The following is a 17,218-nucleotide window of genomic DNA, read 5'->3' as shown; positions in this document are numbered from 1 at the left end:
GAGCATGCTGATCCAAGGCCAAGAAGTTGACCTACGAAAATGAACAAAATCAGAATTTATAACCAATAATGCACTTTTAGCTCATTTTCATTCTAACCAAGGTAAAAGCAATGAAAACACAAAAAGGAAGTAAAAAGCTATAAAATGTCAAGAACTAACTCAAAATATTAGGTGAATAACATGATAAATCATGTGTAAAAATGAACCGAACAAAGACTCACTGTCAATCGAGTGGTCAAACTTCCCAAATTGGTCAACCGTGTTAGAAATGTGCCCTAAGAGCCAATACATTTGATGTAATCTCCTTAGAATACATTTCGTATATGATAAATAAAGGGCAATATTATTTTGTTATCTTTTATGTCGTGTAAAGAAACAAAAGTCCAGGGTGTACTAAATAAGAGATAAAGTAATCTAAAGAAGTTTAGATTCGGGAGACCTTTAATCTCTAACTGTAGTATCCCAAAATGTTCCTAATCATAAGGTTATCAAATGGGCATTGATAAACCGTCAAGATTGGCACATACTATGTATGCTCAATGATGAGGATGGTTGGTCTCAAACCATTTGTGTAGTTGACACTAATACAAGTATGTGGGTGCTCATTAGTGAATGAGTACACTGAACGCGATCAACCGGAGTTCTCGTATGGAGTATTTATCTATATGTCAAACGAGAACTCATAGTTGCAATAATGCAAATTAGTCCTTAGACCTGAGGCATCATGGTTGTCTTGTGATGCGTTATTGATCTTTGATAGCTCACAAAGGCAAGTCGTAAAAGATTTTCCTTATGTGTTATTGGGATCTCTTAATTCATCATAGAGGCATGTGAATGTACAATAAGGAATCTCTACCTTGATAAAGAAAGGAGAATGTTTCAAGATATGATTCAGTGAATCTTCAGCCGAAGTAATTGAACATGATTTAGAAAGTGGTTTTTAATTGTGTTCTATTGAATCATATGAGTTTAATCATATTAGGGGTTTGACATTATCAATCCGTACCCTAACAATATGATTGGAAACATTGTATAAGAGAAGGACCGTATTGCATTGCAATTCCAACTGAATAGGTTCTTCATCTATTCTAATTAGCTTGGGTAGCCATGATATATTGCTAGATGTCACTCTTGGCTTGTGGAAGTCCTAGGACTGATTGTGATCAATCCAAAATAAAGGAAGAATTAAAAAGGGGTTTTAATTCCAGTTGGTTAGAAAGAGTTCTAATGTTTTCCCACTGCCTTGCTAAATTAGAACCTAATGGATCGCACACCTTAAATGGTTAACTTTGAGTAATACAAATGAGAATGAGGAAATCAATTTGATTGATTTGATGTGGATGATTTACTACGTGTAAAAATATATTTGGGCCTCGATAATAGTTAGAGGGAAGCCCAAATGGTTGGGTATCAAGCCCAAGGGCTTAAGACACCTAAATATTATGGTTTAAGTGTCATAAGGCCCAATTTTGGAAGCCCAATGGGGTTTGGCCGAAAATGGTTAAGTGCATGTGTATGGGAATTGTTTCCATAAGCTCATTTGACACACAAACACAATCCAACATCAACCAAAGAGGTTTGGGAGATCAAAGAGAGATAGTTGTGAGTTTTTCAAGAGTGAAACACAATCTTCTTTCAAAGGGGTTTAGATTGAAACCAATCTTGAGAATCTTGTACTAGCATCCTTGTATTCTCAAGATACCTCTTCTCATCTCAAGGTTTCATTGGTGTGGAGACTTAGAGGCCATATACTTTTGTGGCTCACAAGGAGGAGAAAGATCAAGAGGAGATCAACAAAGGAAAATCATCAAGAGAAGACCAAAACACAACTTGGTTCATATAATTGCTTCAAGGGTAATTAGATCTTATCCTTTCTCTTGAATTTTCATTTATGAAAAACATATCAATGTTCATGGCTTAAGATACTTGGAAGAAGTTTTGTTTTTGAATTTAAACAACCACCATATTCTTCCGCTGCGATTAATTTGATTAAATGCATGTTTAATATTCAAATGAACTTCTTAAAAATGTTTTAAAACCAACAATTGGTATCAGAGCCATAGGTCATGAACTTGATATGTTTCTAGGGTTTAGAGATGCATATGTGGGTTGTGAATTCATTTAAAAGTATAATAGTTATACTTGATTTATTTTGATTTGATTGAATAAAAATCAAATGGAGTGAAAGGGGTTGTTTGGGATTTTGAATTTCCGGATTTGTGTTTTGATGATTGATGCTCTCTTTGAATGCATATATGTATGTATGAACATTAGAGCATAGTTGCATTAAAACCCCCATGATTTTAACTTCATGAAATATATGATATTAAGAGCATGAGATGGTTAAAATGGAATATGGATTTTTCCGGAAATAGCATGAACATTCATATAAGTTCATATGCATGTTCTTGGTGTTCTTGATGTTCTTGTTATGGGATCTTTTTGATCCATAAGTTAGGTGGCTAATTTTGATGATTGTGTTTAGTGGAATTTTCCACCAAAATAGGTCAAAAGATGATGATGGTGTTTTATTATAAAATTAAAAGTTTTTCAAAAAATGTTTCCACTTAATAAACTTTTACCCACCACTAAAATTAATAAGATTACTTTGGTGAGTGTGTGGGGCTTTCTAGGTATAAATGTTGGTGATTTGATATAAAATGCAAAAGTTGATCAATTTATTCATATCACTAATTATTTTCCTACCACACTAAAATTATTTTTGATTACTTTGGTGAGTGTGGTTGGCCTACCTAGTCACATTCATGATTATTCACCTTGTTGGAATAATCATGATCACCACTTTGTATTATACAAATGTATGCTTTAACCCCACTCCCTAGTGGATCAACTTTGGATCCATTATTAATTGTTGAATGGTTTTGGAACTAATTACTATATATGATAAGTGTAACTATGTCCAAAAGATTTACACAATTACTTTTGCTATTGTAGTAAAACTTTTTCACTTCATGGTAAATTTATTTTGAATATGGTTACCACTTGAATTAAACCCACATATGTATGCAACCCAAGAGCATGTATTTACATTGCTAGTTTAATTGTTTAAAGCGTTTAAATAATTAAAGGATGGTTATGGACTTAGACCAAACAATTGAGCTATGTGATTGGCCGCTTATTGGATATGTATTCATTTTTGATTGGCTATGTAATATTGAAATGGCTTTCATGCCTAATTTATTTGGCTATGTAATATTGAAATGGCTTTCATGCCTAATTTATTTTTATGCGCGCGTAATTAAAATGAATCACCTTCCAAGACCATGATCCAACATGGTGGCTCGTGTTGGATCAACAAGAAAGTCCATAATCATCCTATAAGCCCAATGCAATTTGAATGTTCGGTAATGACAATAATTAACCAATTAGTAGCACCATGTATTCTCGCTATCTTAAGCAAATGGTTTCTAAAATATTTAGTGGGAGTATTATGTGCTACTAATATGTTGCATTGGGAACCATTTAATGAGATTAGATAGGTAATTTTAACAGGATTAAAATTGGATTAAAATGAGACCAATTCAACTACCCTCAAAGCAATATTAAGTTGATAAGCGAAATGGCATTTTGAATGCTATTTTGTGGCCTTCCACCGTGGTAGTCTCTTATTGGGTGGCACATTTACACTTTGTTGTACCTCAGTGAGGCAACATCCAGTACTTGTAACCATCTAAGGGAAGCATATTACACATACTTGATGTAGTGCGGATAGATAACGAGTGTGGCCAACAAATCGTTAGGTTGAGGTCATGCTTGAAACCCTATACCCACAAGCATGGTGGGAATAACTTAACTAAGACGAACGAAACCAACAAACTGTTAGGTTGAGGTCTAGTTCTCTAGAGGCCATAGTGATGGGTATTCACATGAATGATGTGATTGGATAAGAGTATCCTCTCATTAGTAAGATAGCAATCCAACAAACTGTTAGGTTGAGGAAAACTATATGAAAATGAGACTCCCATCCCCACTAAGAGTTTCAACGGAAACTCTCGGATTTCAAGAGGGATATGAAATTTGCCAAAAATAGTGGGAGCTACCATCATGACTTAAAGACCCTAAGTTTTTGGTAGAAGATTAATCTAAACTAAAATTTGTTTACGTTGTTGCAGAATTTTTCAAATGGCCGTTAAAAACCCAATCTCATCGATACTTAACAATTACATCCTTGATGGCACGAACTATCCAGGTTGGCTTCGCAAAATGAAACTTGTCCTTAAAATGGATGAGATTGATTATGTGTTGACACAAGCCCCACCACATATTGCTCCTGACGAAGAAGCTACTCAGGAAGAAATAACTGCTTATGAGAAGCATGTCAAGGATGATAGTAGAGGTAAATGTTACTTACTAGCATCCATGAATGATGAGCTACTAAAACAACATGAAGATATGGAAGATTGTGCTTCCATATTGCTTCACCTTAATGAGCTTTATGGTGAAGCTACTCGTAGCTTGCGATTCAATACAATATGTGAACTTGTCAACACAAAGATGACAAGAGGGACTCCGGTTAATCAGCATGGTCTCAAGATAATATCATTACTTGAGAAATTAGAAAAATTGGATTGTCCATTTAATGCTGAAGTTCAACAAGATTTTTTTCTTTCGTCCCTCTCATCAGATTTTTCCCAATTTGTTATGAACTATAATATGGGAAAGATGGAAAGTTCTTTATCTGAGCTACTCAATATGGCTATAGTAGCTGAAAAGAATATCTCAAAGGATAAAGGGCTGAAAGGGACAGTTGCGGTGTTTGAAAAGAGTTCTTCCTCCTCTTCCAAATCCAAACCGAAAGGTAAGGATAAGGGAAAGAAGAAGAAAGGTTTTCTAAAACCCAAGGAAAGAAAAATAACAAAGAAAGGCAAGGAACCGAAAGGAACTTGCTTTCACTGTGGAAAGGATGGACATTGGAAGAGAAATTGCAAGGATTACCTCGCAAGCTTAAAGAACAAGCCTTCGGAAGGTAACACTCTTGTTCTTGAATCAGTTTTTACAGTTAATACTTCTACCTGGATAGTTGATTCAGGAGCTAGTCAACATATTTGCAATTGTGTGCAGGGACTAGTAGGAAGTAGAAGACTCGGAAAAGGAGAAATGGTGCTAACTGTGGGTAATGGCACTAAGGTAGCTGCCAAAGCTGTAGGCACCTATCGTCTCAATCTACCTTCCGGGGAGACCCTGAATTTGAATAATTGTTATTTCATTTCTGGTTGTGTAAAGAACTTAATATCTGTCTCTATGCTTTTAAGAGACGGATTTGTTGTTTTGTTTGACAAACTACTTTGTTCTATTTCACATAATAATCGAATTATTGCTTATGCAAATTTGATTGATGGTCTTTTTCATTTAGAAATGAATGGTAGTATTAGATGCACCTAGACCTAAAAGGCCTAGAGAAGTGGATAACTCAACTAAATTGTGGCACCTCAAACTTGGACACATTGGCCAAGATAGGATTCACCGGATGGCAAAAGATGGATGCCTTGGATCTTTAGACCCTGCTCCTATGCCTACTTGTGAATCTTGTCTACAAGGTAAAATGACCAAGTCTCCTTTTACAGGAAAAGGAGAAAGAGTTACAGAGTTGTTGGGGTTAATCCACACAGATGTTTGTGGACCTTTGTCTACAAACGCAAGGGGAGGTTATTCATACTTCATTACCTTTACTGATGATCATTCACGGTTCGGGTACTTATACTTAATGAAGCATAAGTCTGAATCTTTTGAAAAGTTTCAGGAATTCAGAAATGAAGTTGAAAACCAAACAGGCAAGAGTATTAAAATCCTTAGATCTGATCGAGGAGGTGAATACTTAAGCACAGAGTTTCTTGATTACCTCAAGGAACATGGCATCTTATCACAATGGACTCCACCAGGGACTCCACAACATAATGGGGTTTCTGAAAGGAGAAATCGAACCTTAATGGATATGGTTCGTTCCATGATGAGCTATACTGATTTACCTATATCCTTTTGGGGATATGCACTTGAAACAGCAATTCATTTGTTAAATAGAGTGCCTTCCAAATCTGTTCCACAAACTCCATACGAAATGTGGTTTGGGAAGAAACCAAGTCTTGGTTATATCAAGATTTGGGGTTGTCCAGCATATGTCAAAAGGCAAGATGTGGATAAACTAGATGCAAGGTCAGTGAAGTGTAGATTTATCGGGTATCCCAAGGAAACTATGGGATATTACTTCTATCACATCGACGAGCAAAAGGTGTTCGTCGCAAGGTCAGCTACCTTCCTGGAAAGAGAATACGCTCTTGATGGGAAAGGGGGACATGAGATAGAACTCAAGGAATTGTCCAAAGAGCTAGAAATCAACACTGAACTGAATGCAATCCCAGATCCACAAACTGATATGACACAAACTCCGCGTAGTTCAAGTAGGGTTAGAAGAATGCCTGAGAGGTATTACGGTTTCCTTCATGAAAACGAAGGAGAGTTAAATCTCCTAAGTGATTGTAAGGATATTGAAGACCCTTCGAACTACAATGAGGCAATGTCAGACATTGACTCACAGAAATGGCTTGGAGCCATGAAATCCGAAATGGATTCTATGTATACCAACCAAGTCTGGACTCTAGTTGATCCGCCTTCTGGTATTGTACCAATAGGAAATAAATGGATCTTTAAGAGGAAGATAGGCTCAGATGGGAAAATAGAAACCTACAAGGCAAGGCTAGTAGCAAAGGGCTACAAGCAGAGAGAAGGGATTGACTATGAAGAAACCTTCTCTCCTGTTGCTATGACAAAGTCTATTCGGATTTTGCTTGCAATAGCTGCATACCATGATTATGAGATTTGGCAAATGGATGTGAAGACGGCTTTTCTTAATGGCCACCTTCAGGAAGAACTATACATGGATCAACCTGAAGGCTTCATTTCTACAGCTGATAAGCATAAGGTATGCAAGCTACATAAATCCATTTATGGGTTGAAGCAAGCTTCTAGGAGTTGGAACATCCGCTTTGATGAAGTTGTCAAATCGTTTGACTTCATGCAAAACATGGATGACCAATGTGTGTACAAAAAGGTCAGTGGGAGTTCGGTAGTATTCCTAGTGTTGTATGTAGATGACATACTGATTATTGGAAACGATATAGGAATGCTATCTTCAGTGAAGCTGTGGCTCACTAAATCATTCGCAATGAAAGATTTAGGGGAGGCATCTTATATACTTGGTATAAAGATTTATCGTGATAGATCTCAGAGAATAATTGGATTATCTCAATCATTGTATATAGATAAGGTGCTAAAGAGATTTCATATGGAACAATCTAAGAAAGGGTTACTTCCAGTTAGACATGGACTTCACCTTTCTAAGAACATGTGTCCGAAAACTCCTGAAGATATACAGCAGATGAGTAAAATCCCTTATGCATCAGCAATAGGGAGTCTCATGTATGCCATGGTTTGTACAAGACCGGATATCAGTTATGCTGTTAGTATAACAAGTAGATATCAGTCAAACCCAGGATTAGATCATTGGGGAGCCGTTAAGTGTATCCTTAAATACTTACGAAGAACTAAGGATATGTTCCTTATTTATGGAGGAACATCAGAGTTACAAGTGGAAGCGTTTACCGATTCTGATTTCGCATCTGATGTTGATGATCGTAAATCCACATCTGGGTATGTCTTCATTCTGAATGGAGGCGCTGTTAGTTGGAGAAGCTGTAAACAAAGTGTTACGGCTGACTCCACCACTGAAGCTGAGTACATTGCTGCCTCAGAAGCGGCAAAGGAAGCTGTTTGGATGAAAAAGTTCATTACCGAACTAAATGTGGTTCCAACCATAATGTCACCAGTGCCTTTGTACTGTGACAATAATGGGGCGATAGCTCAAGCCAAGGAACCAAGGTCTCATCAGAGATCCAAACACATTGAAAGAAAATTCCACAAGATTCGAGAACTCATTTCGAATGGTGATGTGTGCATCCTAAAGGTTGCATCAGCAGACAACGTAGCAGATCCACTCACTAAGCCTATGTCACAGTCACAACTGGATAGATATACAGAGAAAATGGGTATTAGATACATGGCTAAATGGCTCTAGTGCAAGTGGGAGATTGTTAGAAATGTGCCCTAAGAGCCAATACATTTGATGTAATCTCCTTAGAATACATTTCGTATATGATAAATAAAGGGCAATATTATTTTGTTATCTTTTATGTCGTGTAAAGAAACAAAAGTCCAGGGTGTACTAAATAAGAGATAAAGTAATCTAAAGAAGTTTAGATTCGGGAGACCTTTAATCTCTAACTGTAGTATCCCAAAATGTTCCTAATCATAAGGTTATCAAATGGGCATTGATAAACCGTCAAGATTGGCACATACTATGTATGCTCAATGATGAGGATGGTTGGTCTCAAACCATTTGTGTAGTTGACACTAATACAAGTATGTGGGTGCTCATTAGTGAATGAGTACACTGAACGCGATCAACCGGAGTTCTCGTATGGAGTATTTATCTATATGTCAAACGAGAACTCATAGTTGCAATAATGCAAATTAGTCCTTAGACCTGAGGCATCATGGTTGTCTTGTGATGCGTTATTGATCTTTGATAGCTCACAAAGGCAAGTCATAAAAGATTTTCCTTATGTGTTATTGGGATCTCTTAATTCATCATAGAGGCATGTGAATGTACAATAAGGAATCTCTACCTTGATAAAGAAAGGAGAATGTTTCAAGATATGATTCAGTGAATCTTCAGCCGAAGTACTTGAACATGATTTAGAAAGTGGTTTTTAATTGTGTTCTATTGAATCATATGAGTTTAATCATATTAGGGGTTTGACATTATCAATCCGTACCCTAACAATATGATTGGAAACATTGTATAAGAGAAGGACCGTATTGCATTGCAATTCCAACTGAATAGGTTCTTCATCTATTCTAATTAGCTTGGGTAGCCATGATATATTGCTAGATGTCACTCTTGGCTTGTGGAAGTCCTAGGACTGATTGTGATCAATCCAAAATAAAGGAAGAATTAAAAAGGGGTTTTAATTCCAGTTGGTTAGAAAGAGTTCTAATGTTTTCCCACTGCCTTGCTAAATTAGAACCTAATGGATCGCACACCTTAAATGGTTAACTTTGAGTAATACAAATGAGAATGAGGAAATCAATTTGATTGATTTGATGTGGATGATTTACTACGTGTAAAAATATATTTGGGCCTCGATAATAGTTAGAGGGAAGCCCAAATGGTTGGGTATCAAGCCCAAGGGCTTAAGACACCTAAATATTATGGTTTAAGTGTCATAAGGCCCAATTTTGGAAGCCCAATGGGGTTTGGCCGAAAATTGTTAAGTGCATGTGTATGGGAATTGTTTCCATAAGCTCATTTGACACACAAACACAATCCAACATCAACCAAAGAGGTTTGGGAGATCAAAGAGAGATAGTTGTGAGTTTTTCAAGAGTGAAACACAATCTTCTTTCAAAGGGGTTTAGATTGAAACCAATCTTGAGAATCTTGTACTAGCATCCTTGTATTCTCAAGATACCTCTTCTCATCTCAAGGTTTCATTGGTGTGGAGACTTAGAGGCCATATACTTTTATGGCTCACAAGGAGGAGAAAGATCAAGAGGAGATCAACAAAGGAAAATCATCAAGAGAAGACCAAAACACAACTTGGTTCATATAATTGCTTCAAGGGTAATTAGATCTTATCCTTTCTCTTGAATTTTCATTTATGAAAAACATATCAATGTTCATGGCTTAAGATACTTGGAAGAAGTTTTGTTTTTGAATTTAAACAACCACCATATTCTTCCGCTGCGATTAATTTGATTAAATGCATGTTTAATATTCAAATGAACTTCTTAAAAATGTTTTAAAACCAACAAACCGGGCTCACGGGGCCCACGACCTCCGATTTATGATTAGAAAGTTCTTATAGGTCCAACAAGGTCTACTGAACACGTTCTGAAAGTTTGCTCTGGATCGAGCGGTTGGATCTAAACCAATCGCACGATCAGACGACGATCGTTTCGCCTAACCCTAGAATTAATGATTCGGAGTACTCAGGACTCCGATTCTCGATCCGCGAGTTCCTACATGATCCTAGAGGTACGAGGAACAACATATTTGAAGTTGGAACCGATCCGACGGTCCGAACCTATCAAACCCGGATATCGCCTATTAGGCATAATATCTGTTCGAGTGTCATATGATACCCAAATTCAAATATGAGCATACTGTCGCGCTCGGGATGACATGAAGATCATTTTAGAATACAATGGGCCATTGCAGAGTGGCCCACGCGCTGCCACACGCGCCGACAACGCGTGGGTGTCTTGAGAAATTTTCGACGACGGAAAGTTCTCAAAACACCCTACAATATCTATACCAACACGTTCAATACACCTAGGGGATCAGCTTTTACAAATGTGCCAACCTCCAATTTGGCCGGAAAACCAATTCAAAAATCGGAAATTTCTAGGTTTTAAATCAAGTTTCAAAAACCCGAAATCGATTCTCAATAACTACAAAAACAGCTAGAACACAACGAGAGGATGAAAAGACATACCTGGTTCAACGAAAATCATCCCCGAAGTTGCTGGAAACGATGCCAGAAAACTGGTGAAACTACCAGTCGCCACAATCGTCATTTCTCGAGGTTTTCGGGCGGGAAACTGGGTGGGTCAGGTAGAGGAGCTCGACGCCATCCTTTTGGGACTGGTGTCGTGGCCTGAGGTGGCTGGACGGCAGTGTATCGATGACGAGAAGTGCGACGTCGTCGGGAGGAGAGAGAGAGAGAGAGAAGAGAGATAGTCGTAGGGGGGGTCTAACGCGCGCGAGGGGGAGCGTTGGTCTTTGGTTGTGCAAAAGCTTTCAATTAAAATTCTATTTTTTGATGAACTCTAATTCAATTTTCATTTTGGGTTTTGTAGCAAATAATGCCAACGGTAAAATGTATTCAATTCAAGAGCTGTTCGTCTTTTGTTGTGCAATTCAATTTTGATATTCTTGGTTTTAGTGTTTTAAAAGTGTTTGTGTTTTGCAAAATACCTACAGGGAAAAGAACCATAAAAACAAAAGGGTGTTGGTGTGCTGCAAAATGTCTACAGAGAAAAGAATTGAAAAAAAAAAACATTTGCTTGTGCTTTGTAAAACACCTACAGCAAAAAGAATAGAAAACATAAAAAGCGTGCTGCAAAATACTACAGCAAAAAGAAATGATAAAATTGTTAAAAATATATGCTTGTGTTTTGCAACGTGGAAAGGTGATTAAAAATATAAAATGCAGAAAAAAAATGATAAAATTAAAGACATCATTAAATAAATGTTTAAAATAATAATAAAATATAGTACCATTTAATTATAGGGAATCACTAGGAGCCCTTTCTCTCTCCTCAGATTTAGGAGCTCCTAGAGGTCTTCCTATTTTAGGAGCTCGATAGGGACCATGATTGGAGATGGGTTTTTTCAATTCCTCCTGAAATTTTAGCTAAGGAGGTGGTTTAGGGAGCCTATTATGGATACTCTAAAACCATACAAAATACTCATGTTCATTATCAAAGAGAACTTCATCAACTTCAAAAAATAGATAAACTGTAAATATCTCTGAGAATGTGATAATAAACCAAAAAATTCGCGCAATCCTCTTCACCTCCCAAGGCGTCTCGTCTTATTCGACGTAAGAGCTGGCATATATTAGCGCAATCTTGCTTATTTTAGGGCATTTACGTAATTTTTGAGGTCCGTCGTTGTTTTGATTTTGGGCTTTATCTGCATTTCTTTTGGGCTCTAGCTCTCAAACTTTGGACCCTTATGAGTACTGTCTTGGGGGAGCCTATTCTAATCAAGTAGTTTAGATTTAGAAAAATTGAAGAAGAAAAAATGCAGAAACATGACACTAATTATTAATTCACACTTCTGCAAGCACCCTCCCCATCCTCCATCCCAGCCATAGTGTCATACAAAGGCTTATTAAGTGTCTCAGGCAAATAAAACGCAAACACACCTCCTGGAATCCCACACACCTCAAACACCGCATATGGCAAACCCCCGCCCAAAACCACCACGAACTGCGACAAATTGCCCCCATTTGTGCTGCATGAGTGGCACAGCCAAGTGCGACATTCCTCACAACCATGGTGAACAACTCCGTTGTATAAATAAACAACAAGTTGTAAGTCCCCACCATCCCCAAAATCCCCAAAATCCCACACACCATCTTAACCACTTTCTACACCCCAGCATTCCCCACAAAGCTCCCAGCAAAACAAAACACCCCACTAAACCACAACGTCCCGATCGCCAAGGGCTTCCTTCCATACTTGTCAAGCAATGTTGCCGTGATCATGAAAGCTGGCATTTCAGCCACAACATTGAGTAGGACGTTGATGTAGAGGTTGGTTTCATGGTTGACGACGTTCAAGCTTAGCCCATAGTACATGAGGGAGCACAAGAAATTTATGGCCACGGCTAGAAATAACCTCATTCGAGTCATTGGTAGCTTGAAGACATCAATTTGTTAGTCCCTTTTTTTGGGTCAACACCAATGCCCCAATTAGATTCCTGGCTCGCGAAAAGACTCCTTCAACTTTGGATAAAATTGGAAGTTGGATCAAGATAGGAAGAGCATGTGAGCTCGGGCTGGGCCTTGATGACTCCTTTCTTCTGATTCGGTTGTGAGTTGCGTAAGCGTGTTACTATTGGGAATGAGACCAGCCCAATAGACCTGGTGTGTGTAATGTGGAGTATTTGTTTGATGGATTTGCTCCTATTCTGGACCTTTGATCAAGCCATTGTGCTCCAAGGAGGGTACTGGCTTGGATGAGTTCTTTTCTATGCCTCAATCAAGAGGACTTCAAAAATTTTTCACTTGTGCGTTGTTGGTTTGATGGATATGGATGGTACCAGCTCAAATAAGAAGAAAACCAATGTTGAGGTTAATGCTCCCTCGATTGGGTTCAGAAACCTAGTTTGGGCCCAAGATGACCCCAGATCGAGTCAAGATTCATCAAGTTTGGGCCCAATAGCATAATTCGGGCTCGGACTAGTCCTTATTTTTAGACTAATAAAACCCTATTCGGGCCTAAAACCCTTATCTTGGGTCTAAATAACGAGAAACTCAAATATATAAAGGTTGGAAAATAAATTATATTACGAGAATCTATGAAGCAGATAAATGACAGATATTTATAGAGTAACTAAGGTAAACTTCAGAAAGAAAAAGATTCCAAATGTTTGAGATTTCTCTATCCAACTCTAGTATGATGACAAGTTGAAACGAAAGCCAAAGATTTCTCCATTTAGTTAATTTTAAATATGAATTACAATATAGAGGGAATTAGAGATTTTTCTCTATCGAATTCATATAGAGAATATGTTTATAGAAACTCAAACTGATTGTTTCAACAAGAATCATACCATGAATATGGCAGAGCAATAAAAGATAAACGCATGAGTTGTCAATTGGTTATCTGAACAGTAAATTGGATTTTGAAAAGATCTTGAAGTTTGTTCAAGTTCAAGATGTTGTGTCTGATTTTGGAGAGAGAGTCCTCTTGTGCTGCTGTAGAGCCTCTGTATTTATAGGCAAGAATCCCTAATGATGAAGGCTAGATGAGGATACTTGGATGTTGTCCATAGTCAGCTGTTGATCTATCTTTGTGAACCGGTCCATAAGTAGGAGGAAAGAATATCTCACATGAAACTATTGGTCTTAAGAGATGCCTTTCTAGTAAGTGTCCTTTCGCAGCTGGATATCCAGTTTGGGAATGGTTCCTTTCGGTTTTGGCGTCTATTATCCAACTTGCTTTCTCAATGGGAGAGACGGTGGTCAAGTCGTCATTAATGGTGATAACCCTTCTTTAGACCCTCACGTGGGTCAATGGGTAACGGTTACTTATTTTCTTAACTTTAGTGTAGACCAAAGCTGGGATCTTTTCGTACCATGGGCTTTTGAGAGGGTTTCGCCCATTGCTGGCCGAAATCCAAAAAAGTCGTTTTCGTTATTTCTATGAGAAAAAGGTTGGGCTTGGACTTAATGCAATTTTATTTTTGAAATAGAACCATTTTTGGCCCATTTTCCAAATATGGTACAAACACAATTAGAGAACCACTTATTGCGTCTTTGCTGTCCAAAGGTTCCTTGTAAGTTTGATCTTCCTCGTTTGTTGTAGGGCTATCGTTGTTTGCTTCTTCATCTAGGGCTAGGACAACTCCCTCAGCAGGGTGTTTGTTATTGGACTTGGCAATGGCGCGCATTAGTTTCATGCCTTCTATTATTCGGCCTTGTACGAGGTACCACCTTGGTGACTCAGAGACAAATGGGAGGACGGCGAGCAAGAAGAGCAGGGATGGAATGGAATGGAGGAGGCAATGTAGAGTTCGCACCATTGTGGGAAAATGTAGGCGACGCCAGAGAGGATTCCGATCCCGGTTGAGAAGAAGTAGAATGTGGACATTCCTGCCGTGCCCCGCTTTGTTGGGCCCACTGGCTCGGTGGCGAGGACAAGGGAGCAGAGGCCAACGCCGCCCATGCTGAAGCTGGTAAGGAGGCGGAGGAGGACGTAGGTCCAGTAGTTTGGGGAGAAAGCTATTAGGAACCGAAAATGGTGTTCATGATGCATACAACGGTTAGGGAGCCTTTTCTTCCTAGGAATGAGTCTGAAAGGTGGCCAAAAATTCCCGCACCTGGAATCAATGTGTGCTAAATGTTAGTGGCCAGTTGAAATATAACAGGGAAGGCATGGTTTCATATCAATCTACAATATTTGATACGCTATTATTGTTATTATTTAATAATATCGACGAAATTAATACTTACTATTGTAAGTTAGTAATCTCTATAACAAGCTAATTAATAGCTAAGGAATATAAATATTAGAACCACGAATAGCATTACACAATCAAATTTGATGAAAGACCTTCAAAAGAAAATTATTTGTACCATTTTTACCCAATATAACCTAATATATTTTGAAATACGAGGCTTATTATTATATTCTTTTATAGTGAAATGTGATCAATAAATGTGACATGTAAAATATTTTTCGCCTGGCACATTTTATTTATATTTGCATCTATAACAAGCCGCACATAAAATTAATGTATATTGTATTTGTATGCTCGTAATCTTTGCACATGTAAACATCTTCCTTTTTTTTGGGTCAAAGCACATGTAACATCTTATCATTGACAAATTCGCTATCAAACAAGTTGGTTCAAAAAAGTAATTAAATTTTGACACTCGTTTCAAGTTTATCTTATTTGTTGTCTAATGTCCGTCGTGATCGATCTAATTTAAATTTAATTATTAATGTGGCCAATTATTTTGCATGATCAATATGAAATCGGTTGATTTAAATTTAAGTGTTTTGTGTTTTGTAAAACAAAATATTTGAAGGACAAATGGTGGTGGTGGTGTGTGTGGGTCGTAAAGGTTCCCTAATTCCTAGCCCAAAAGAGAGAATAGAAAGCTGGAAAAAATTTTAAAAAAGAAAAACAGAAAAAGACAAGGGTTTACTTTAAGCTTGCTCTTAGGATTCTTTCAGATATGAGATAATCATTCTTCCTGTGAATTACAGTTTGACATATATGCAAAAGTAATTAATTAAAAACACAAAAAAGAAAAACTTCTGTACACATTTCATACTACTATTAGCAGGAATATAGAAGCTCCTACTTACATGATAAGGAATGAACTATTTCCTTTCTTCCACCGTCTGTTATGTTCCCTTACTCTTTCTTGGGTTACAGCTTATAGGTGTCTTAAATTGTAATAGATTTGTGCATCAAAAGGCCTTTTTTTTTTGGGTCTGAACCACGAGGTAGTCCTGGATGGGCCCCAACTATGGGTGGCACCTTTAAGCCTTAACCACAACCCAAACTAATCCCCGTTCACACCGGGTCGGCCCGTAAGGGGTAAAGTGCTGGCCAAAGTGGTGACTCCGTACACATCAAAAGGCCTTTTGGTAGTGGGCTATGGTTGATATTACAAAAGGCCTTTTTTTAAAACTAGGCTATAGAAATGAATTTTGCAAAGAGTTCTTTTGAATTGTTTGGTGGTATCAACTAGGCTCTAGCTCAGTCGAGTTCTTTTTAATTTTTTTGGTGGTTTCTAGATTTGATTTATTGCTCGAAGAATCTTTTTTTGGTCTGAAATTTATTGCTTGAAGATGATGGGGTTGACATTTTCTACCGAGAATCCACAAAATTGCAAAAATCGACCGCATTTTCACTAACAACGGAACCGGTATATCGGGAAAACCGACCGCAAGTTGTGGTTTGTTGGACCGACCACAATTTGTGGTTGTCGATGCGGTTCTGCAAATTCAAAAGATTGCAGTATACCGCAATATAATTTAATTAATTATTAAAATAAATATTTATAATTATTTGATATTGAAATTTCAATTTTACATTAAGATATATTAAATATTGCTCTTATGTTTGCAAAGCAAATTGTCTTTCAACATTACATTTGCTGAAATTTTCCTTTTGCTAAGGATACATTTACTTGAAGAAATTAAAAGAAATATGTTGGCCAGATACAATACAGTGCAATACTTGTCTATGCTCCTTTTTTTTATATTTTATTTTAATTTTTATTTTTATAGAAAGTTCTGTAATTTATTTTTTTTTAATTTGAGAAAAAGAATTTCATTAACACATCAAGATCACAATACAAGATGTGACAGCGTGCACACATGATGACCTCATTAAAACCTTTTTGAGAAAAACCCAAAGGGATAAAAGCTTAGAGAATGAAGAGTACCACACATACCACAGACTATAGAGGTTTCATACAAAACTAGAACTGGCAGTCACAGAGATAGTCCCATAACCATAAGGGTGGCACATCAAACCAAAAAGCAAGATCCTCTTGATTAAGACCATAATGTGCAATACGATCGGCAATCCCATTAGCAATCCGGAGAACATAATAAACAGAAGAAGACGGCACAAAAGCCAAAAGATGATGAACATCCTCCACCAAACCTCCTGTCTTGTTGAACATTTGTGATTTGCAACTGCAAGTTGGTTTTGCATTTGCTTACATGACTAGGATGCTTTTGAGGAGTCTTTTTGGACTTCGATATTTGGTTTGTAGGAGTTCCTATAGAATATTGCTAAGTTAAGATGGATTTTGAAGGGTTTTTTGGGTTTGGTAATTAAAGCATCTCTGGTGCATTTGTTTTTTGTTTTTTTTTCCAGTATCTT

General features: G+C 37.4%; 1 protein-coding gene and 1 pseudogene across 1 annotated transcript; one reads left to right on the top strand and one right to left on the bottom strand.

The window, feature by feature from the left end:
• Positions 1-4,216: 4,216 nt before the first annotated feature.
• On the top strand, positions 4,217-5,361 carry LOC148295058 (uncharacterized). The gene is made up of 2 exons (XM_088251540.1): positions 4,217-4,987; positions 5,083-5,361. The coding sequence occupies exons 1-2, from the start codon at positions 4,225-4,227 to the stop codon at positions 5,097-5,099; spliced, it is 780 nt and encodes a 259-aa protein (XP_088107666.1). The 5' UTR covers positions 4,217-4,224; the 3' UTR covers positions 5,100-5,361.
• A 6,546-nt stretch (positions 5,362-11,907) lies between these two features.
• Positions 11,908-17,015, bottom strand: LOC148295057 (organic cation/carnitine transporter 4 pseudogene; annotated as a pseudogene).
• Between the last annotated feature and the right edge of the window lie 203 nt (positions 17,016-17,218).

The sequence above is a fragment of the Prunus avium genome, chromosome 4 (genome assembly GCF_965620075.1).
Source record: "Prunus avium chromosome 4, drPruAviu1.hap1.1, whole genome shotgun sequence".
Lineage (NCBI taxonomy): Eukaryota > Viridiplantae > Streptophyta > Magnoliopsida > Rosales > Rosaceae > Prunus > Prunus avium.
Note: the sequence above shows the minus strand (reverse complement) of the source record. Positions and strands in the feature narration are given on the sequence as shown.

Excerpts from the sequence above, each read along its gene's own strand:
- LOC148295058 (XM_088251540.1), top strand. The coding sequence starts at position 4,225 with ATGAAACTTGTCCTTAAAATGGATGAGATTGATTATGTGTTGACACAA.